The sequence below is a fragment of the Daldinia caldariorum genome, assembly GCF_022478825.1.
Source record: "Daldinia caldariorum strain CBS 122874 unplaced genomic scaffold F4812scaffold_2, whole genome shotgun sequence".
NCBI lineage: Eukaryota > Fungi > Ascomycota > Sordariomycetes > Xylariales > Hypoxylaceae > Daldinia > Daldinia caldariorum.
The window spans coordinates 537,691-562,244 of record NW_025953038.1 but is presented as its reverse complement, the minus strand read 5'-3'; the positions used below and the strand labels follow the sequence as shown (position 1 = coordinate 562,244).

Sequence of the window (24,554 nt, the reverse complement as noted above, 5' to 3'; positions counted from 1 at the left end):
AATGCTCCATAAATTTTACAGTCACATACCTTAACTGCTTAAACTTGCATAAACCATAACCCATCCAGCCCATAAAATCACATTCCCTATCATCATCACCAATACATCATCACCTCACCATTTCCAATTTCTACCTAACTCTTGCCCACTTACAACTCCATGTCTGCCACTTAACTGGTCCCCCCCCCATCTTGGCTTCCCAAGATTAAGCGCTAATACCTAACAAGATACAATAGGGAAACACAAAGAGAGAAACGATAAAGGCCGACAGAACAAGTCAGAGCTCGACCATGATTCCTAGGAAGTCAACATGGATCCCGAGTCAAATGCGCCCCTGGAGCGATCGACGTCACAGCTCTCTGCAGCCTCATCCTCGGCAAGGGTGTCCCGAAGCCACTCGACGCGCGCAAAGTCTAAGCCAAGGAAGCTGATCTCACAGCCCTCAAGTTCGGCCTCATCCATTGCCGCGTCTGACAAGTCTCTCACCTCCTTCCCCTCATTCTCACCTCAGTCACCCTGCGACGAACCGTCCTTCACCACCGCCGAATCCAATCCTTCCGCTGTAAATGTCGACGCGACGCCCTCCGTAGCTCCGATTAAGACATCCATCGTTGAAAGTTTAACCTCATCCGCGGTTCAGAAGACTGCACGGGATGCGCTGTTTGACGATGCTCCCATAACAACATATAAGATACCCGGTGCTCTTCATCATGCCAGCGACGACCATATAAAACATCTAATTGCGAAACATGGAGCTATCAACCTTGTGCGCCAGGTCGCCGAGGACCTTGCACACCGCGACATGGAAATCTCTCGGTTGAGGAGGAGAGCGGATGAAAGAGAACGAGCGCTTAAAAGAATAATACGTGGGTGTGGCTTGTCAAGCTTAGACCTCGAAACGAAGCTCCGGTCTGTGGAGGCGGAGCTTCAGGCACAGGACAAGATCAAATACGCCACCAATGGGGATGTTTCTGGCATGATGAGCGATGCGATGCGCGACTCAATGTCCCACAAGGCAATGGGTATAAACGACATAGACGACAGCACGGTCAGAGCCAGCACCCTATCTGCTTCTAGGGACACCAATACGGTTGGCAAAGGCACGATGAAAGCATGGAAGGAATATCTATGGGGTGTCGGAAGTAGAAAGGCTAGTAGGGCAGCTAGTATTAACGAAGAGGGCGCAAAGACCGCCATTCGTGCCTCAACCCCAGGAGATCGTCGCCCCCCTATCCAAGAAGACCTCTTCACTCCGCCAGATGCCGAGTCTGCGCAAAGCTCAAGCCGTGCCTCCAGCATCTACTCTGCGCAGACGAACAGAAAACCTTCGTCATCTTTCACTAGTATGGCCTTACAACTAGTAGCTGGGAAAGGCTCTTCGATCCGCGATTCTGAATCTACTCGAGGAAGATCAAATTCGGCGGGCCAAGGCGGTTCGATGAGATCATTATCCAATGCTAGCACGAGGACAGGTGCCTCTGGTAGAGCCGTGTCTACACAAGGGGGGCCTAAAGCGCTAATGTCAATGCGACGGGCTACTCCTAAACCCGTGAATATACAGTTTTCACGGCCACGCGAAAGGTGGGATAGCGTAGGCGCAAACACTGAAAGTCCAACTACAGCGAGATCGGATAATTTTGGCCCTGTCGAGATGGATACTATATTCTCTCCCGAAGGCCAGCCGCCGGCTTTATCGCAGCTGTATAATAATTACAACGACGGCGAGTATTTAATTGACCGCTTCGGCTTTATTTACGACCAACGCCGGAAGAAGAGACAGCGAGAAGCCACCAAAGTTGCTTCGCAAATGAAGAATGGACATGAAATGCTTTCTAGCGGACGATCTAATCTCTCACCGAACTTGTTTGATGACGACACAAGTTCTAGCTGTGATACCAGGAGTGATGATCGTCCGGAAAGTCCTACTTCCATTGAGGGCCCCGTTGACCAGGGCAAGGGGAAAAGATGGCAAGATTATCTCAAGATTGCTACTTTTCCTACGGAACTGCTGTCACATACTCCATCTATAACAGCTCCAAACATAGAGGTGCTTGAAGGAAATGGCTCGAAATCCCCAGCACTAATCAGCTCAGATGACCGCGGGTTTGTCCCGCCTGCAACCACCACTACTGCGGCTCTAGATAGAGAAGCAAGCCCGGCAAAATCAGAGGAAGGATCGCCTACAGCTACATTGGTCCATGAAGACGTTGAGCCGGTTAAGCTTTTATTAAAACAACTAAGTGATGTGCATGATACCCTGCAGAGAGAAAAGTCGGTGCGTTGGAACGAGTTTCTGAGAAAAGTACGCGCTGAGCGCCGACGCGAGGATGAGGCTGCGGCTGCTACTGCTGCCGCAGCAGCTGAAGCCCGTTTCCAGACAGCTCCTGTCATAATTCCTGAAGCCAAACTTAACGACGGCGAGACTATTGGTATCGCGGATCTTGGAATGAAGGGAAAGGTCGGCCGGGCTAAATGGAATGAGTTCAGGAATCTAGTGCTTAGCGGCATCCCCGTAGCAAACCGCCCTAAGATCTGGGCAGAATGTTCTGGTGCCCTTTCTAGACGAACCCCTGGGTACTATGGAGATCTGATCTCCCGAACCAGCGAGCTTGATGATGCTGTTGTTATCTCACAAATCGAAATGGACATCAACCGTACGCTTACGGACAACATATTCTTCCGCAAGGGACCCGGTGTCGCTAAACTCAACGAAGTTCTCCGAGCGTATGCCAGACATAACCCAGAAGTCGGGTACTGTCAAGGCATGAATCTGATTGCTGCGAACTTACTGCTCATCATGCCATCGGCTGAGGATGCTTTCTGGGTCTTCGTATCGATCATTGAGCGTATCTTGCCGCAGGGATACTATGACCATAGTTTAATGGCTTCCCGCGCAGATCAACACGTTCTACGCCAATATGTGAGCCAAATCTTGCCAAAACTATCGCAACACCTCGACGCGCTAAGCATCGAGCTAGAGGCCTTGACTTTCCAGTGGTTCCTCAGCGTCTTCACTGATTGTCTATCAGCCGAAGCGCTATTCCGCGTGTGGGACGTGGTATTATGTATCAATGATGGCAGCACGTTTCTGTTTCAAGTCGCGCTGGCGCTATTAAAACTAAACGAGCGGCAATTGCTACAATGCGACACGCCGGCTGCGATCTACACATATATCAACCACCAGATGACCAACCATGCCATCAGCATCGACGGCCTAATCCAGGCCTCCGAGGGCTTGCGTCGCGTTGTCCGCCGTGAGGATGTTGAGGAACGACGTAATAAGGCTATCGAAGCTGATAAGCAAATGGCCCGGGAACGCGAGGAGCGCAATGCGAAACGTCGCGCCGAGCAGAATTCGCAAAAAAGCATGTCGGTACCTGCACTCATCACCGAGGCCAGCGTTTCCGCAGTCCCGAGTCCCGCTTTGCGAGCCGAGAGCGAAAGTAATAATGTTACTGGACTGAATATCTTGGACGCAGCTGTGGAAGACGCAGAAAGAGGTACCGGTTTAGCTCGGACACCGGCGGAGGAAGAAACATCATTCGGACTCGGATGAAGAAGGATGTGAATGACGACACTAAAAGATAACTAGCTACTGAAGAAGGCACAAATCCAAACTTGTAAAGAAAACTCGGCCAAGAAGAAGAGGGCAGAGAGAAGATAGGTTTCTCAACTAAAGCACTATCATCTCTCCTTTTCCTTTTGGCGCACATTAGGTGAGCAGTTGGCTGGCGGACATAGGAGCATTACTATTACATTACCTCGAATGGTTGGCGTCTTCTTGCATTGGTATCGCGTGCGGGAGTTTGCGTTCTTGTTTCTTTTCCCTTTTAATTTTTATTTGCTTGTTTCTGTTTTCTTTCCCATCTTTATCACCGTTTTTAGAGAGATTGGACCATGCTTGCATGCCATGATACCCCCTTCCCGGTCGCACGAGATTTTTTCTCTTTCTCTTTTTCCTGATGTATATGGTTTGAGCTGGAGGGTCGAGGAGCAGCCGGGCAGACGTTACATGTTAGGCGGATGTGGAGAGGAGATGGAGAAGTTGGCCTTTCGATGGACTGGGCCGAGCAGAGGCAGATAGATAGACAGACAGAATAGGAGTTGATACCGAGCGCATGGGACGGGGATGCCCTACATACAATACAGTCCCTGCTACCATGCGGCGAGACAAGATAAAGCTAAGCTGAATAAAGCGAAGATGCGTATGTGTATCTAATGCAGAAGCCTGCTGCTAAAGACTATAATAGAAAGCCGCAACTATCAGTGCCAAGCTAGAATTCAAGAACAATTTGTCTTTGCACGTTGGCCGGTTTCCCACTCATGTGCTTGTATCTTTTGTAGTTGCGAAAATTCATAAGAATGTGCTAGATTACCTCCTAGCGTAATACATGATCTCGATATTAGGAAACTAAAGAGTCCTGCAAGTGGAATGAATCATTCGTACTTATGTATAACCGCGATAGAGGAAGGAAACTCGTGTTTAAATAGTAGTAGTATATTACTTACCTTGTACTCTGCTAACCGGAGGTCTGAATTTACTTCTTTATTAACGTTAAATGCGAATACCGTCAAGCTAGAGAAGAAATACGGTACTGCAATTTGACGATGAAAGGAAGGGTTGTTAGTTATTATTCTGAACAAAAAAGGAAGCAAGAAAAATTAGAAAAAAACAAAAACTAAACTCCGAATCGGGGAATCGAACCCCGGGCTTGACGGTTCCTACGATGGTTTGAATCATGAGAGCGTCAAATGTTAGCCACTACACCAATTCGGATTTGTGGAGTTCCTATTGGATGATGATCGGAGTTGTTACAGTCCTTTATGTATTGTAGGTTGGTAGTGCGGTTTTAGCGCTATGTGCTATTGTCGCTTCTACTACGAAGTAGTAGTGACGCAGTTAGGAGCTAAGTACCTAGGTACTGGTAACGCGAATTCGAGGAGTACATACCTCCTCGATACTGTCGTTCCGATTCTATTTAAATCAAGATAGGACTTTATTATACCAACGTTGCCCTTATAGAAAGGGATTATACGTACTGCGGCCTAGTATGTAAGAGATATCAATCGAGCTCACATAAATCAAAATGAGGTGAGAAATAAGGGATAAACTCCCATAGATGGTTATCTCCGCCACTAGAATGCAACTCGATTTCCTCTTAATGTCTTTTTTTCGTGTGTGTTACAAAATGCTCGTGGTAATAGCAAGCGATGCTCATATCTACAACGTTAACAACTCATTAACAATCCCGCCATCCCTCTCCCACCCTTCCCTGCGTCAATCATAGACTTCGCTACGTTCGACTCATTAATCACGTCTCAACCGGACTGCTTACTATCCTAGGCATATTTGCTGGGTGGAATAGGTCTGGAATAATCGTGATTTGTTAGGCACAAACGTCGCGCGCCTCCATTACTCTGAAGTTTCGTAAATTTTTCTTTTTTATACAAGAGTCTTGTTTAACCGTAGACTCGGACGTAACCCCTTGCTATGCATGCATTAACCAGCCTCTTCAATATTGTTGATGCGTCTTGGGTAATAGTCGATAGCGTAACATAGCGTAACGATGCATTAATCCACCTGGCGTGAGATCATCATTTCTACTCAATAGTTCCACTAACTCCTTGACTGAGTCGCACGTCGTTACCAAAGTTCCTCCTCATATGTTCTCTGTGAGCGCCTTTAAAATTGTATGCGTTACCGCGCGAAGACCTTGACGACTCCATCTCCTCCGCCGCTAACAACCCATCGACCGTCTTGGCTCCAGACTACGGCGCATACGCCCTCTCCTCTCATGATCCTGTGGCTGGTGATCTCTTGGGTACATGTTCGTTTTTCAAGAGACCAGAATCGAAGGCTCGCATCATGGCCAGCAGATACCAGCTCGCGGCCATCAGGGCTGAGGGACAAGGACGATATTGACGCTGGGTGGGCGAGCATATTATATGTGCATTGACCTAAAAGTAATTAGTGGCGTGCATAATCTGAACATTCTTGCTAGAGACTCACCGCTATTAGCATCAAAGAACCTTATAAAGCGATCTTCATGTCCTGATATAATAACACCCTCAATTCCACTACCAGCTGTGCCCGTGCTACCAGTTGGACCACTTGTATCCTCCTCGTTCAGGCCTAGCCCAGAGCTTTGATCAAGACCGGCTGTCGTCGCGACTACGGCATTGACACTGGTGTTAATGGTATTATCGTACGTTTCGAGGCTAGCCATAGAGCCAACCTCCTCGCCAGTTCTCGTATTGAACACGATAATAGCAGCGTCCGAGTAGCTGACTACGAAGGCCTCCCCACTAGCTGATAATGGCGTAATACACGTCGGTGATGCCCGGGATCCGTCAGAGCGGCGAATGTCATGGATTAGTGTGTAATGGAACGGCGAATTTGAAGCCATATTTGGTTGAGGTGAGCTTGGGAACTGAGATCCCGAACTCATCGAGTTACCTCTGACTCGGCCACTTCCAGTGCTACGTCTTGGCGGCCCCGGTTGAGGCGAGGTAAGTTGTGGTGGAGCACTCACGGCCCAAATCTTCACAGCGCCGTCGGCCGCTCCGGAGGCGACTAGGATGCGGTCTGGGGTACCGTAAGAGCTGGATTGGCCGAAGACCGCACCAAGGGTCGCAGGAAGTACACATATAGCCCAAACCGCATCACTATGGCCGTCCAGCGTCGCCTTGGGATCTACTCTGCCCCGTTCCCACACTCTAATTGTTGCATCTTGGCCGCCAGAGAATATCCACCCATCACCTTGGGCACGGCCGCCCGTCGAAAAATTAGGAGAAGGCGACCAGGACGTTAACGATAACACAGCACCGGTATGCCCGCGATGAGTAAAATCAGCCGGCACGTCCAGATCAGATGATATAGTTCCAATATGGCTTGGATTCTCACGCGGGATGTGGAATCGCTTGATCAGTCCATCATCGCCGGCCGTGCAGATCTCTGGCTCTCCAGGACTTCCGCCTCCGGAAAAGATTACGGTTCGGACGGTATTAAGATGACCTCGCAGTCCGTATCGCAACTTGAAACTACCACTTTCCGGTTTCTGCACAGCACCGTTGAGAGAAAGTTCCTGTTCCGCACTCTTTCGTCGAGATATGGATGTCTTCCGCCTGTGGGAATTAGGACCGCGATTAGGCGACTGGGGTAAGCTTTCAGCGTTAGGAAATGCGTCTGTGTCCGGACGGTGCGTAAGAGGTTGTAATTGCTGCGCTGTAGCTGAGTCGGAGAAAGTTCCTTCGCCAAAGTCCCAACCATCCCCATCAACTGAGGCTCGCTTCTCCAGTGAAGCTTCGCCGAACTCCGAACGAGGAGGTTCATTAATGTGATTCGACTTCGCGTTTATATCTTCTTGTATACGCGCGCCCGGTTGGTTGGAGGCTGGCCACTCACCGGGATGTGAGAACATCGAAGCGTTTCCCTCTCCTGACCGAACCATAGGAGCAGATTGTAAGCTTGCGTTCTCCGACGCCGACAAATTCATATTGTGGGGCATTCTCTGTCCATGAAGATTGTTCGCGTTTACGGCACCCTGGCGAGGAACCGGGTCCCTCAGATGGTTTTGGTTGAGTCTCAACGCTTGGAAAGCTGTATCCAGCGGTTGCTGGGAGATAGGTAATCCAAAGTCTCCTTCTCTCAAGTCGTCCATCATAGGTAAGGGAGGAGATTCCCGAGGAGGCATGGGATTAGCGGGCGAAACCATTAGGTATGTAAATTCAGCTTGACACTGATCCAAGAAGACCCTAAGGTTGTCACGCTCCTCGTCTTCCTGTACACGTTCGCCTACAAGACCCTCCAATCCAGGCACCGATTCTTTTAGTCTCTCGTCCGATGCTATAATTGAAGTTAGTATCCCACACTCGTCCAGTCTTTCTTCTTTATACGTACATTTGAGCTTCTCCTGTATTAAGGCAGCTCTATCAATCTTCTGAGGTTGCTTCACGGAATGATCCGTGGCAGAAGAAGCAGAAGAATCCTTCAGCTTGGCAGCCTGGTCTTTAACTTTCTTCTCCAAGATAGCGACATATCTCTTTAACGCCTTCTGCGTAGCATCCGCTCTTCTAGCCGACCCTTCGAGAGCGGCTATTCTACTCTTCATCTCCTGACGTTCGATCTCCCAGGCGTTCCTATCTCGCTCGTGTCGATGCCACTCGGTTTGAAGGAAGCGCATAACACCTATTTGTCGAGCGCATGCAGGTTAGCCGAGAGGGATCTAAAATACAGGTCAAACATGAGTAAGGCATACCTTGTAATGTGTACTCGGTAGCATGCGGTTGGTTTGACGGATTCCCAGGCATTCCTCCGCCGGATAGGTCCTGGCCGCCGCCGAGACCACCGGCGCCCGGCATACCAGATCCATTCCCGCCGTTTCCCATAGCGGAGATCTGTTGCCAACTCATGAAGAGTTGAGTTTCCGGCTTCAACAGATTGACGGTGTTTAGCCCTTGCAACCGTCTTCACCGTTTAGTTTGAGGCCGACTTTTGAACATGCACATTTGCGTTGCAAAGTGCCCTCCACGAGATACGACTTTTATGTCGGAGAGGGAGAAAGATGCGACGGTGGGGAAATCAATTGGCCCAACGTCTCGTTGTGCGGAATGGAGCGGATTTTTAGCGTAATAGACACGTTTCTTGTTTGCGAAACGCCAAATATTCGAATCAAGTTGCGATTGTCGAATGAAGGAGCTCTTATTCGAAGAGAATTAGAAGAAGAGAAGAGGAAAAAAAAATAACAGGAATTAAAACAGGGCCAGTAATGAGCGAAGAGAATCGAGATGGTACAAATTGATTAGCCCAAAATAGATAGGTCGCAATACAATAGAAAAAATTATTCGGCGATGCGATTTCATTTCGTGCCGTAACGGGTGGTGGGAATATCCCAAGGTTATAGTATCGTCAGTCTAGATGGTAGGAGTTGAGAATTTCGAGACGTGATGGATTTGGAAAGCTGTTAGGTCTAAGGTCGGCTTCCAGGTGGCCTGCAAAGAATAGTGCAGTACGTACCTCTTAAACTTAACCTAAATCAATTTTTGGTACCTTTAGGTAAGGTAGGTACGTACTACCTTCAATGTGAGGTATGCATTTGCATTTCCCCAAACAAGGTTGTGCCAACTTGTGCCAGATTACATAGTAGTCATTGTCACCCCTAACTACTTGTAACCTGACCAATCAAAAGCATAGCTTTCACACAAGGCTAGGTCAAAACTTCCCCTGAATGTGCGAGCAACTGTGTTATCTGTGATGTTCCAAGCTTGGACCACTAGCTATGCGCCAAGCTCCCTGCTGGATGGAATGGCTTATAGGTACATAGGTACCTAAACCCGTAAAGCAGCCATGATCTCCGATGCCGACGATGCGAACAAGCTCAACTAGCCGCATTACTTGTCAGCCATCCGGGCCATCCTGCATGATGTATTACACCAATTAGTGCAGATACTACGAACGTTGTAAGAATTCCCCCCCTGTAACTTGGCTCTTTCTTCATAAGTTTTCCTGGTTTTCTTTCTAGGTTTATCCAGAATCCAGATCTAACCACAGCGTTGGTATCACCTTGGGGTTGAAGTCCCCTGGAGTCCCCGTATGTCGTTGTGCGGCGCGGGTTAAGTGAGGGGTTATCTCAGTGTCTCCACGACTCTTAAAAGAGAATGGAGATGACATGGGATCCATATTATACTATACGCTGTTTCCTTTTCTCACTACCAAAGGCACCAAAGACATTCTTTAGATGTCTTTTCTTCCCCATCTACTTTAAATCCTTTCGTGTGCTATTCAGTGTATATTCAACTTATGACCGTCGTTTGCCGCCATGCCCGCTAGTAAGACCCAAGAGGTAAGCATGCGTAGCTGCTGGCTGTCGAAATGGGGTGAGGGAAGCACCGAAATTGTATTGAAAAAAAAAAGGATATCGTAGAGATAATAAAAGACTCATTTTATTATGATTATTTACCTTTTAGATATTACACCTATTTGTGTATATAAGCAGGGTTAAAGAAAGATGATGTAATTGAATATTTGAGAGTAGAAATGATGGAAAACTATTAACCTTTCCGGTTGACATATACCTATGAGCTTTCATAATCATTTAAGTAAGCGATATAAGTAACGTGTTTGTATAATAGAAGTTTGTTTGCTAGCTCTTGCGATGTTGTTGAATTAGACATTTTGGTTCAGCTATTGATATTAGTTGCTTTAGGTATTGTACCGTAGTTACCGTACTTCTACTTTGGTTAGTGGCAGTCTTACATTTACATTTACCGAGGCGATACAAGTAAGCAACCTTCCCCTTTTATTAGAGGTAGCTCATAATAAGTGAACGCTACTCAGCGGACAACTCACATTAAAAACCCACCTTCTATTCCATCTTAAAACAATGCCTACGTCTTCAAGAGATAAAGCTACGCCTTCGGGTTTGGTCACGTTAGAGGCCTTAAAATCGCTTTCTGGTATCGAGAAAGTTGAAGCATATTTGAAATTAGCCTCAGTATCCCAGGATCCAAAGGACAATGTAAGCCCACTTCTCCCGCAATTCTCATCCTTAGCATCGACAATGTGCACCTATCTACTAGGTTCGTGAGATTATTGACGCCTACCATATCGCGCTTCATGTCGCCAACATCTCATTGCAATATTCCTACTCGACATAGAGGGTAAACTTGAGTGGCGCGCTATACAGGGCAATGAGAATTTGAGGAGTTAATGACTAAAGCCCAATACCCAGCTTGGGATCTTATTTAGACGAGGTCCTTTTAATTGAGGCTTAGAAGGAAGGCGGGTCATAAAATCATTCACTAACCGTACGTATTCAGGGGTGGATGACAGCTATAACGCCTTATTTATCTATCGTTTCGTACTCCTCTTCTCCCCCGCATCCCAGCATCACCTTCCGGTTCACCGTGCAACCGATCCATAGCAACGGGCTCGGTAACCTGCATGGCGGATGCGCGTCCACTATTTTTGACGCATGCACCACGCTGCCACTCCATCTTATCTCGAAACCTGGCTTTTGGCAGTATACGGGCGTCAGCCGCACGCTCAATGTTACATATCTACGGCCAGTTCCGGTTGGCACTAGCGTCGATATCAAATGTGACATTTTACATGCCGGTCGTAAGCTATGCGCGTTGAGAGGGGAGATGAGAGCGGTGACTGAAGATGGCCGAGAGGGACCTCTATTGGTTGTCTGCGAGCACGGAAAAGCCAGTACGGATCCGCCGGTTGGGAAGTTATAGGCGCCCTCTAGTGCGTCGGATGTTGTCGTTGTCGTTGCCCTCTGATCTAGGATGCATGATGCCATCGCAGTGGGGATAGGTGTTAAACCTGAATAAGCAACCAACTTACTGAATATTTTGTTAAACTCTAAATATACTTCATGATATATCAGGTATCTATAAAGACCAGGCAAAAACACCTTGTACATGCTATATCTCTAGCCATATCTGGAGTTTGGGTGCGAAGTTTGGCGTTCTATAAAATAATAATAATAGTAAGCTACCTAGCTTAAGGTAGGTACTGTAAGAGGCTCAAATCTATCAACGTATCCATGTTTTGACGATTCATTAGTTAAATAGTATCCCTGCCGTAGGTCTTATATTTGCAAGACTTATACTTATTAGAGCTGCTGTCACAGGCACGCGCGCAACGTAATAACGTAAACCTTTCGAGGTAGGTATTGGTTTATTTGAAAAGTACCAGTAGCTTACTTAACCAATTGAGTTAATGTAATCCTGTAGCTTGTGTAGTGTGACATTCAAGTTAAAAAAATGACATGTAAAAAAAGGATTGTATAGTTACGGTAAGATTAATATTAAGGAGGTGATGCTTCAGTGTTATAGGCGGCAACATGTTACGAACCAACGGCCCGAAGAGGCCATATCAAGTAGGGAAGCGGGGGACAACCAACAACGTTTTTCGGTTGAACCTCGGATAATTGGATCTTATGGATCTTATGGATCTTATGGATCTTATGGATCTTATGGATCTTATGGATCTTATAAGATCCCTAAGATCCTTAAGAACCACAAGAACCGTAAAAACACTAAGCGAAATAATACATAAGTAAGGAAGTTTATAGGATATTTAAAATATTATATATTTAGTTATTTATTTACGTTTTTTTAACTATTAATTTAAATTTTATATTTAACTTATATAAAAAGAAAAACTTTAAACCTTTTTAATAAATACTTATAACATTTAATTAATATTTAATTTATATTATTATTATTTATTTAAAATTAAAACTTTAATTATTATATTTTAACAAGTTTAAATATAAATTCGTTACATTTTAATAATTTTTTAATTAATATTATTACCAGTTAAATATAATATAAATATTAACTTTAATAATAATATTTTTTTATTTATGTAAATTAATTATAACTTATTTATTTTAAAATATTTATTAAATAAATCCCTTAAAACTTAACTTTTAATAAAAGCTAATTAAATAAAATAACATAACGAACCTAATATATTACCTCTTAATTATATCTTAAGATTAATTAACAATATAGCTCTCACAGAAACTAAGTCCTAAGCAGGATCATTTAAAGTAAAAGTAAGGGAAACCATCGAAACTACTAACAAAGGAAAGAAGGTACCAGCTACTAGAGCCGACCTAAAAACAGCAGAAACTAACATCCCAAGGATAGTATACTTTTTACGAAAAGCCATTAGGATTAAACAATCCTTAAATATAAATGGATAAATTCTTATTTTAAACATTAAGAAGCTTAATCCAAGACCGGAAGCATATATACATAATTTGTAATAAAATCTAAGATATAAGAAATATTACGAAATATCTTAAATTTCATGCCTTTATAACCGTTACTAAATATATAATTTAATTAAAAAAACATAAGTTTTTAGCTTAAATTAGTAAAAGGATATTTATTTATATATAAATATAAAAACATTAATAAAATTTAAATTAAATTCGAGTTAATTCCTTTAAAAAATATATAAGTAAATAATATAATTTTTAATATTACACTTTTTATAAATAATAAACCTTATAAATAAATATATTATAAAAAAATATAAAAAAATTATAATTAATATAAATGTTAAATATATATAATTTATAAATTTATTATTTTAAAAAGAATATATAAAAAAATATAAAAATATAAAAGTATTTAATAAAATTTTATTAAAATTTATTAAAAAGTAATAAAACTAATTTAAAAAAAAATTTAAATAAAAAAAATATTTTAAAAAACTTTAATGTAATTTAAATTATTAATAATTATTTATATATTATAATAAAATAAAAAGATTAAAAATTTTAAATATTAATTAATTATAAATATTTAATAAATATTATATACTTTAATATAATTAATAAATATTAAATTAATTATTAAAAAAAATTACTATATTAAAGGTTAATAATTAACGAATAATTAATTAAATATAATAAAAGATAAATGTGACGAACTTATACTCAGGTCCGTTAGAGTGTAATAACTGGGGGCTTGATTTTAGGTAAACAGTAACGATACGGGTCAAGTGTCAATAAACGTGGTAAGTGTCCGTCAGGAAGGCTTAGAGTCCTTCCTCTTATATGGGTTAGATATAAAACTTAGATTGATAGCTAAGGAAACGTAAATGAATGACTAGATACATGATGGTTTAAATATACTCGTGGGCCTCCCTTATCCTTTTCCTGAGGTTATCGTGATCTTGTTGATCTTGGTGATCTCGCCAAGATTACCGAGATCACTGAGATCAACGAGATCACTACCCTCCATCAGGTTATCCGAGGTTTAGCCGCTTGATCGTACGTTTCAAGAACCCCGCTTCCATACAAGGTATGGTTCCCGTGTTATTGGTTCGTGACAATAAATTAAATGAGAAATTATAAATTTTGTAATTTAGATTTAATAAAAAGATTAATTAATTTCTTTTAATATTATAAATATTTAATATAATATAGTTTTAGAAAAACCGTAATTAAAAATTAATAACTTAAAAATAAATTAATAAAAGAACATTATTAAATAATTATTATTAAAATTAAATATAAAAAATTATAAACTTAAATATTAAAAAAGGCTAATTTAAATAAATTTAATATAATAATAAATAAGCACGTATTTACAGCTTTTAAAAAAACTTATAAAATAATATTTTTATATATATTATAACTTATAAAATTAAATAAATAAATAAAATAATAAAAAATAATAAAAAGAAAAATTAAAATAATATATAATAAATTAACTAACGTATTTAAGAAATATTAAAAGAAATACTTAAAATTATTTACCGAAAAACTTAATATAAATATAAAAATATTAAATTATAAACTTTATAATTATAAAATAAATCTTAAAGAAAAATAATTACCGAAATTAAATAAGATATATTTATTAAATATAAATAAATAAAAAACATTAATTAAAATTATAAAACGAAAATTCGAGAAAAAATATATATGAAAATTAAACTCATTAATAAAAAGCCTAATTTTTTTAATACTTGAAAAAAATAAAAACAGGACATTAAAATTAAATAAAAATAAAAATATAATATATTAAAATATATATAACTATTAATAGTGGTTGTGTAACATCGACACGTAAGCACCTTATCGAGGATAAAGTGCCTTATTGCTAATATTGAAAAGAGGAACAATATACCCACTATTATTGTATAAAAGGACATTATACTGCTAGTTAACTTTAAATAAATTTTTCCTTCCTTAAACATTATCAATATACCAGTTTTACCCATTATTATTGTTTTACTTGTTTATTTTTTTACCATACGTACGTACTTACCAACAATTAATATCTTAATTTTATCATCAAATAAAATAAATATTTCTTATTTAATATTAATAACTTAATAAAACTGATAAAAAACGTAAAATAATTTATAATATTAGATTTTAAAAAGGCATTTCACTTAATTTAAATAATTAAAGAAAATAAATAAAAAATAATAATATAAATCCCTTTTAACTATTATAAATATTTGGTTATATTATTTAAATTTATAAATACATTAATAATAGTTTAAAGGATAACTAAAATTATATTATAAAAGTTTTTAAAAAAATAATTTTCATTTATTTAAATAATATTTTCATCTTTTTCAAAATCTTTAATTAATATAAAAAATTAATAAATGAAATATTAAAAGTTTTAAATAAAGTTAATTTACTAATAAACCCAGAAAAAAGCAAATTTTATACGTAAAAAATTAATTATTTAAAATATAAAACTTAAAAATTATAACAATACAAAATTAATTAATACTAAATAATATCACTATTATATAACAATTTTACAGCTTTATTAATTATAATAAATAATTAATAAAAAACTTTAATAAAATTATAAACCTTATTATAATTATTATATAAAAAAAGGAAAGAACTTTTTAATAAATATTAAAAATAAATTAAACTTTTAAAAAAATATAAAAAATTATTATTAATAATTTAATAATAAAATTATTTAAGTTAAATCAGCTAAAACAAATCCATACAAATAAATTTAACGTAGTTATAAGCGTAATCCTAAAATAACTTAAAGATAATAAAATATAACATTTAATAGCATATTTATTTAAAACTTTTAAAAAAAACTTAAATAAAATATTAAACCTATAATAGAAAACTACTTATTATTATAATAACATTTGAAAAATAGAGATATTAACTTAATAAAATAAAAGAATTAATTATAATCCTTTTTAATTATAATAATTTCAAAACATTAATAATTATTTAAAAATTAAAACTTAAAGTTTAAAAATAGGCAAAATATTTTAATAATTTTAACTTTAAAATAATTTATATCGTAAAAAAAGTAAATATATAAATAAATATACTTAATAAATCTAACAGAATTAATATAAAAAATATAATTAAAGAAAAAGTAATATTTATGTTAAATAAATAAAAAGCATTTATCTTATTAACATTATATTTTATAAAAAAAGATAATATATAAATAACATATATTAAAATAACTATACTTAATAAAAAATTATTTATAAAAACCAAAACAAAAGACGGCATAATTACTTACTTAAGAAAAGTATATATACTAAAGATTTTATAATATAAGTTCGTTAAAAAATATTATAAACACTTATTACACAAACATTAAAGAATCTTTTAAACTATATAACAAATTATAAAAAACTATAACTTTCTTAGCTTATTAAAAGTAATTAAAAAGGTAATTAGCAATTATAATATATATAATAAGATAAAAATAGTTAAATATAAGTTATATAAGCTTATATAATTTACAGAAATTCCAAATAGAGCTTGAAAAACCATTACATAGGATTTTATTACTAAGTTACCATTATTAAAAAAACTTATAATTAACGTACCATATAATAATATATAAGTAATAGTTAATAAATTAATTAAATATAAATATTTTATATAATATAAAAAATTTAATATAATTGAAGACTTAATATATGCTTTTTTTTAAATATATAATTAATAAATATAAATTATTAAAACATATTATTTTAAATAAGGATAAGTTATTTATATTTAAATTTTAGATAAATTTAATGATAAAAATAAGTATAAAATAGAAATTATTTATAATATATTATTTATAATTAAATGGATAAATAAAGCATTTAAATTAAATATTAAAATAATATTTTTGCATCTACGTTAATAAAATATAAAATAATTAGGTAAAACTATTATTATAAGCAGAAATTATATATAATAACTTTATAAATGAAGATATAAAAATATTCTTATTTAAAGCAAATATTAGTTATAATTTTATTTTTATAAAGTTAATTAATATAAAAGAAATTTATACTTAAAGTAAAAGTTATAATAGAATAAATTATTATTATATAAAGATATTTAGTAAATAAGTTTAGATTTTTATAAGTAAAAATGAAAAGATATAGTAATTAATATAAGATTAAAGGATTAATCTTTAAAAAAAGAAATAAAGTTTATTTATTATAATAAAATATTAAAATTAAAAAATTAAATAATAAATTAAATTATAAGAAATTTAAACTTTTTAAAATTAAAAAAGTTATTTTAAAAATGAATTATAAATTATTATTATTAGTAAAAACGAAATTATATCTAATATTTTTTATTTTTTATTAGAAAAAGTACTTAAAAATACATTTATATAAATTACTTTAAATGTTAAAACTAATTAAAAATATAAACTTTATAAGTAACTTTTTAATTAAATTTATATTTGGCTTTTGTAATAAATTTAATAACATATCCTAATATTATAAAATATAAATTAATATTTAAAAAAACAAAAAAAAATAAGAAAATAAAAGATCTATTAAGATTTTTAAGGGTAAAGAAATTAGGAAAAAAAGGAATAATATTACGAACTAACGGCTTAAAAAGGCTATATTAAGTAAGGAAATAAGGAATGTGACGAACTTACACTTAAATCCGTTAAAATGTAATAACTAGGGGCTTAATTTTAGGTAAATAATAATAATATAAGTTAATGTGACGAACCTACACTCAGGTCCGTTAGAGCGTAGTAACAGGGGTCTTGATTTTAGGTAAACAGTAGCGATACGGGTCAAGTGTCAATAAAACGTTGAAAGTGTTCGTCAGGAAGGCTTGGAGTCCTCCCCCTTATATGGGTTAGATATAAGACTTAGATTGATAGCTAAGGAAATGTAAATGAGTGTCTAGATACATGATGGTTTTAAATATCCCGTAGGTCTCCCTCTTTGTCCTCTGTTTCTAGGACTTATCGTGGATCTCGTGGATCTCGTTGCTCCTGGGGATCTCATGAGATCCATGAGATCCATAAGAGCCTGGAGATCCAATTATCCGAGGTTTAACCGAAAAAGGCGTTGGTTGACATCCCCGCTTCCATACTGGGTATGGCCTCGTTGCCTGTTGGTTCGTAACAAGCGCTTATGCCACATTTAACTAATAATAGTACTAATTAAAAAGTTATTAAAATGTAATAAACTTATACTTAAATCCGTTAAAATATAATAATAAAAGTTTTAATTTTAAATAAATAGTAGTAATACGAATTAAATATTAATAAAACGTTAAAAGTATTCGTTAAAAAGGCTTAAAGTCCTTCCCCTTATATAAGTTAAATATAAAATTTAAATTAATAATTAAAAAATATAAATAAATATTTAAATATATAATAATTTTAAATATCCTATAAACTTCCTTTATTTACTTTAAAGCTATTATAATCTTAATAATCTTAATAATTTTATAAAATCATTAAAATCATTAAGATTATTACCCTTTAACAGTTTAATTAAGGTTTATCCGTTTCTTTAATCATACGTTTTAAAGTCCCCGCTTCCATATAAAATATGGTTCCCGTACTGTTAATTCGTAACAAATTTATATTTAATTTAAAATATTAATATAAAAAATAATTTTTATATAATTATTAATAAAATTAAAAAATAAATATTTTAAAAAAACGTTATTATATATTATTAAATTATTATATAATTTTATAAAATTAAATATTTATTAATTTAAAACTTATTTATATTATTATTAATAAAAATTATATATAAATTTATTAATATTTAATTTTTATTTATTAATAATAAATATAAATTCTTTTAAATTTATTAACTTTTAAATAAATAATATTTTAAATATAAATATAATAAAATTCCTTATTATTGAAAATAAAATATTTATTAAAATTAAAATTAAAATATATCCTTAAAAAATCCTAAATAATAAAATTAAAGATTTTAATAATTTTTATATCATTATTTATAATAAATATTATAAGATTATAACTTTATAAAAAAAATAAGTTAAAAAATTAACATTATTAAATATTAAATCTTTAAATATAATTAAATAATTTATAAAATAAAAGGCTTAAAAAGCATATATTTCCTTTATTTACTAACCCGAAACTATTTTTAATTATTTAATAATAATTTAATATTTTAAACTTAATTTAAAAAAAATTAAAGCCTTTAATATTAAAATTAAATAATAAATAAATAATTAATTATAAAAATTTAATTATATTAACTTAAATTTTTTAAATTTATAATTATATATTTTTATTAATAAACTATTTATAAATAATAAAAACTTTAATTTATAAATTAATTATATTATTATTTTAAATAATAAAAAATTTATAAATTAAAATAATAAATTTTAAATTATTAAAAATATTATTTATTAATCTTTTATTAAATATAAATATATTATTTATAACATATTTATTAATAAAATTTATAATATAATATAAAATTTTAACGTAAATTTTATTATTTATTACTTTATTAACATTATTTTAAATTAATTATTAATTTTAAAAGTTCCTTTTATTTTATATATTAATTTATTTTTTTTATATTAATATTTAATGTAAATAAAAAGTATTAATAAGAAAAAATTAATAATTAATTTAATAATTTTATAATAATTTTATAAAAATTAAAAAATAAATAATATTGTGACGAGCCTACACTCAGGTCCGTTAGAGTGTAGTAACAGGGGTCTTGATTTTAGGTAAACAGTAGCGATACGGGTCAAGTGTCAATAAAACGTTGAAAGTGTTCGTCAGGAAGGCTTGGAGTCCTTCCCCTTATATGGGTTAGATATAAGACTTAGATTGATAGCTAAGGAAACGTAAATGAATGTCTAGATACATGATGGTCTTAAATACTCGTAGGCTTCCTCAGTTTGGGCCTGAAGCCTTCATGACCTTGGTGATCTCAGTGATCTCAGTGATCTCAGTGATCTCAGTGATCTCAGTGAGATCACCAAGATCACTAAGATCACTTCCCTCCATTAGGATTGCCGAGGTTTATCCGTTCTTGGGATCGTACGTTTCAAGATCCCCGCTTCCATACAAGGTATGGTTCCCGTGCTGTTGGTTCGTAACAAATATTTATTAAATTTATAATATATATAATCTAATTAATATTATAATTAAAATATTATTAAATAAAGTTATAAAATTATTAGTAAAAAATAATTAAATTAATTTATATTTAGAAAAATAAGTAAAACGCGAGGAGCTTAAAAACAGTTATATATTATTATAATAACGGGCTGTTACAAATAAGTATAAGTATTAACCATAGTAAGGGACATTATATAAGAACTTACTAATTAACCTAGGTGTAAAATGGCACGATATATATTAATACGGCTTAACGTGTGGGATAGCCCTTAATTTAGGCTATTATATTTCCGATTCTGGTTTATTATAAAGATGTGCAACACGTTAGTACAAATGCGTACTATGTGACGAACCTACACTTAGGTCCGTTAAAGTGTAGTAACAGGGGTCTTGATTTTAGGTAAATAGTAGCGATACGGGTTAAGTGTTAATAAAACGTTAAAAGTATTTGTTAAAAAGGTTTGGAGTTTTTTTTTATATAGGTTAGATATAAGATTTAGATTAATAGTTAAAAAAACGTAAATAAGTATTTAAATATATAATGGCTTTTTTATAGTCCGATCGTTTACTTTTATTTTACCTCCTTTAAGGGTATTATAATGTGGTTAATTTAAGTAATTTAGTTAATTTAGTTAAATTAATTAAATTAATTAAATTGTATAAGATTTAGTCCATAACCGGGGTTTATCCGTTACCCTGGGAAATCCCCGCTCCCATTACCTAAACTAATACGTTTTCTAATAAATGTTAATTCGTAACATACTGTTATAAGTGCGTTTTAACCCATAAGCAAGATAATTTATATGCATATTAACATATATTTAAATTAATATAAGTATATATTATTATAAAGTTTTTTTTTATAGGATTTTTTTTTTATTATATAATTAATTTTGTAATTAATTAATTACGAAAAAAAATAAAATAAGTAATAATTATATAATATTAATATATAAGTACTTTATTAAAAATAAAATACTTTATTACTAATATTAAAAAAAGGAACAATATATCCATTATTATTATATAAAAAGATATTATACTATTAATTAACTTTAAATAAATTCTTCTTTTTTTAAATATTATTAATATATTAGTTTTACTTTATTGTTATTTAATTTACTTATTTATTATTTTATATCATATATACATATTTATTAACATATATTCACAAAGTTTATTTTTTATAAAAAATGTAATATTAAAAATTATATTATTTACTTACATAATATTTAAAGGAATTAATTTAAACTTAATTTAAATTTTATTAATATTTTTACGTTTATATATAAATAAATATCTTTTTATAAACTTAAGTTAAAAATTTATATTTTTTTGCTTAAATTATATATTTAATAGTAATTATAAAGGCATGAGATTTAAGATATTTTATAATGTTTCTTATATTTTGGATTTTATTACGGATTATATATATATATATATTTCTAATTTTAAATTAAATATTTTAGTACTAAAAATAAAAATTTATTTATTTATATTTAAAAATTGCTTAATTTTAATGGCTTTTTATAATAAATATATTATATTTAAAATATTAATTTTTATAATCTTTAAGTTAATTTTAATAATTAATATTTTCTTTTCTTATACTTTAAAATATTTATTAATAATTTATACAATAAATTCTCCTTTTACGTATATAATGTCTTATTTTTATAATTTTTTAATAATTAGGAAATATTATATTTTTAATTTCCATAATTAGGTAAAACTTATAATAAAAAGAATTAAAATTATTTAATCTATTAAAAATATATAAAATTCTTTATTTTATTTCTTTTTTCATTTAATAATTCATTTTTAAATATAAGCGCAATTATTTACCATTAACTATTTTAAATTAATATTTATTATATTATTATTATATATTTAATAAATTATTATTTATTATTTTATTTTATTTTATTTATAAAAAAGTTATTTATTTTTTATTATTTTATTATAATTTTTTATTTATTTATAAATTCTATAATTTTATTAAATTTATTCTTATTATAATTATTTTAATAAATTATTACTTAAAACTTTTAATTTAAAATATTTTTAATAATTCTTTTAATTATTAAAGTATTTAACTTATAATTACATTATTCCTTAATATAATATAATATTTTTTATAAATAATCTTTATTTATATCCTATCCTCTTTTAATATTAATAAATAATAAAAATTAATAAAATAAAAACTAATTTCTTAATTCCTTTTTATTATTGTTAAAATAACATAAATAATTTTAATAATTATATTTATAAAAATCAAATTATTAATAATAATATTTAATAATAATATAATTTTTAATATTTTAAATAATTTAAAAGATTTAAATATTAAATACTTTTAAAAATATTACTTTTATAACTTAAAGTTTAAATTACCTTTTTAATATTTTAAATTATTTTTAAAATACTTTATAATTTTTAAATATATAATCTATTTTATTATAATTATAATATTTAACTTTAATTATATCTTTTTTAAGTTTTTCTATTTTAATAATATTAAAACTTATTTTTTTAAACTTTTTTTAATATAAATATAAATAAATTTCTTAATCTTTTTTTTAAAAAACCTTTTATATAACCTTTTATTATAAATAATAATTTATTTAATATATTTATTAATATATTTAAGCCTTTTTTCCTTTAAAATTTCGTTTTTAATATATATAATTAATTTTTTATAAAAATAATTAAATTAAGTATTTTTAAAAAATTAAGCTATTATAATTAATTATTTAAATTTAATAATATATTTTAAAGCTTTTTTAATTTATTTAAAATTTTAAATAATTTTATAAACGTTTTCTTTTTTAAGTAAGTTTTTAAATATTAACTATATTTTAAAATTAAAATTAAAATATTTATTAAAAATATATTTAAACTTTTTTAATTTTTTTTAAACTTTTTTAATTTTTTTTAAACTTTTTTAATTTTTTTTAAACTTTATTTAAATAATTATTTATAATAAATTAAAGTTACTTAAAAGCGCTTCTTTTAAATTGTTAACACACCGTTAAAACCTTATGTTCGTTTTCGTTAAAGTTAATTCAAAAGAAAGTTAAATAAAATTTAACTATATTAAGCCAAGTTTTTACATCTATAATACCATTGTACTTAAATAATAATAAAAGTTTAAATCCTTTATTAAATAATAATAAAACTATAAGGTTTTATTGTACCGGATATAAGTTAAAATCTTTATTATTATTATTATTATTATTATTATTATCCTTTTTAACTTTAAATTTAGTTAATTTCTTTTTTAAAATGTTTATTTTATTTTTAAGCGTTTAATAAACTTTATATATTCTTTAAAATCTCTTTCTTAAGAAGTTTATTTTATTTTCTTTAGTTTCAGCTTTTTTTTTCTTTTATTAATAATTTCGGTAATTTCTTTTACTTTTTTTTTTAAATAATTTTACTTAAAATCTAATTTCTGCTAAAATTATATTATTAATTAATCTTAAAATATAATTAAAAGGCAATATATTAAATTTATTACGTTATTTTATTTAATTAATTTTTATTAAAAATTAAGTTTTAAAAGATTTATTTAATAAATATTTTAAAATAAATAAATTATAATTAATTTATATAAATAAAAGAATATTATTATTAAAGTTAATATTTATATTATATTTAATTAATAACAATATTAATTAAAGAATTATTAAAATATAACGAACTTATATTTAAATCCGTTAAAATATAATAATTAAAGGTTTAATTTTAAATAAATAATAATAATACGGGTTAAATATTAATAAATATTATAAATATTTATTAAAAAATTTAAAGTTTTTTCCTTTATATAAATTAATAATTAAAAAAATATAAATAATTAATTAAATATATAATGGTTTAAATATACTTATAAATTTCTTTTATCCTTTTTTTAAAGCTATTTTAATTTTATTAATCTTAATAATTTTGCTAAGATTATTAAAATTATTAAAATTAACGAGATTATTACCCTTTATTAAGTTATCCGAGGTTTAGCCGTTTCTTAATCGTATGTTTTAAAAACCCTGTTTTTATATAAAGTATAGTTCCCGTGTTATTAATTCGTGATAAGGAATAATTAATAACATTTTTCAGTTAAACTTTAAATAATTGGATTTTATAAATTTTATAAAATCCTTAAGATTTTTAAGAATTATAAAAACTATAAAAACATTAAGCAAAATACTATATAAGTAAAAAAAATTTATAAAATATTTAAAATATTATATATTTAATCATTTATTTATATTTTTTTAACTATTAATTTAAATCTTATATTTAACTTATATAAAAGGAAAAACTTTAAACCTTTTTAACAAATATTTATAACGTTTAATTAATACTTAACCCGTATTGTTATTATTTACCTAAAATCAAGACCCCAATTATTACACTCTAACGGACCTGAATATAGGTTCGTCACACAACACATTTAGGAATATATACCGGTGTATGCCTAGCAGTTGCTCCGCCTAGGGTTTAACCCACATGTAGGCCGTTACCTCGGGATCTGCGTAGGTACTGCACATATAAATTATATAGTACGGCTATACTATATCAAGTAACTTTGATACTTTGGAATTATACCCCTGTCCTAAGATCCC

At 31.4% G+C, this 24,554-nt stretch overlaps 3 protein-coding genes and 1 non-coding gene across 4 annotated transcripts; 2 read left to right on the top strand and 2 right to left on the bottom strand.

Annotated features, from left to right (window-relative positions):
* Positions 1 to 310: 310 nt before the first annotated feature.
* F4812DRAFT_449386 (TBC-domain-containing protein) lies at positions 311 to 3,556 on the top strand (the record flags this gene model as incomplete). The annotated part of the gene is made up of 1 exon (XM_047935970.1): positions 311 to 3,556. The coding sequence occupies one exon, from the start codon at positions 311 to 313 to the stop codon at positions 3,554 to 3,556; it is 3,246 nt and encodes a 1,081-aa protein (XP_047793467.1).
* A 1,128-nt stretch (positions 3,557 to 4,684) lies between these two features.
* F4812DRAFT_t22 lies at positions 4,685 to 4,777 on the bottom strand. The gene has a single exon. It is a non-coding gene; the product is annotated as a tRNA-Glu (tRNA).
* Positions 4,778 to 4,973: 196 nt separating this feature from the next.
* F4812DRAFT_167855 (WD40 repeat-like protein) lies at positions 4,974 to 8,718 on the bottom strand. The gene is made up of 4 exons (XM_047929897.1): positions 8,259 to 8,718; positions 7,901 to 8,188; positions 6,011 to 7,846; positions 4,974 to 5,958 (listed from the first exon to the last, which is right to left on the bottom strand). The coding sequence occupies exons 1-4, from the start codon at positions 8,410 to 8,412 to the stop codon at positions 5,699 to 5,701; spliced, it is 2,538 nt and encodes an 845-aa protein (XP_047793466.1). The 5' UTR covers positions 8,413 to 8,718; the 3' UTR covers positions 4,974 to 5,698.
* Positions 8,719 to 10,277: 1,559 nt separating this feature from the next.
* F4812DRAFT_412937 (HotDog domain-containing protein) lies at positions 10,278 to 11,946 on the top strand. Its single transcript, XM_047932744.1, has 2 exons — positions 10,278 to 10,517; positions 10,819 to 11,946. The coding sequence occupies exons 1-2, from the start codon at positions 10,383 to 10,385 to the stop codon at positions 11,239 to 11,241; spliced, it is 558 nt and encodes a 185-aa protein (XP_047793465.1). The 5' UTR covers positions 10,278 to 10,382; the 3' UTR covers positions 11,242 to 11,946.
* Positions 11,947 to 24,554: the final 12,608 nt, after the last annotated feature.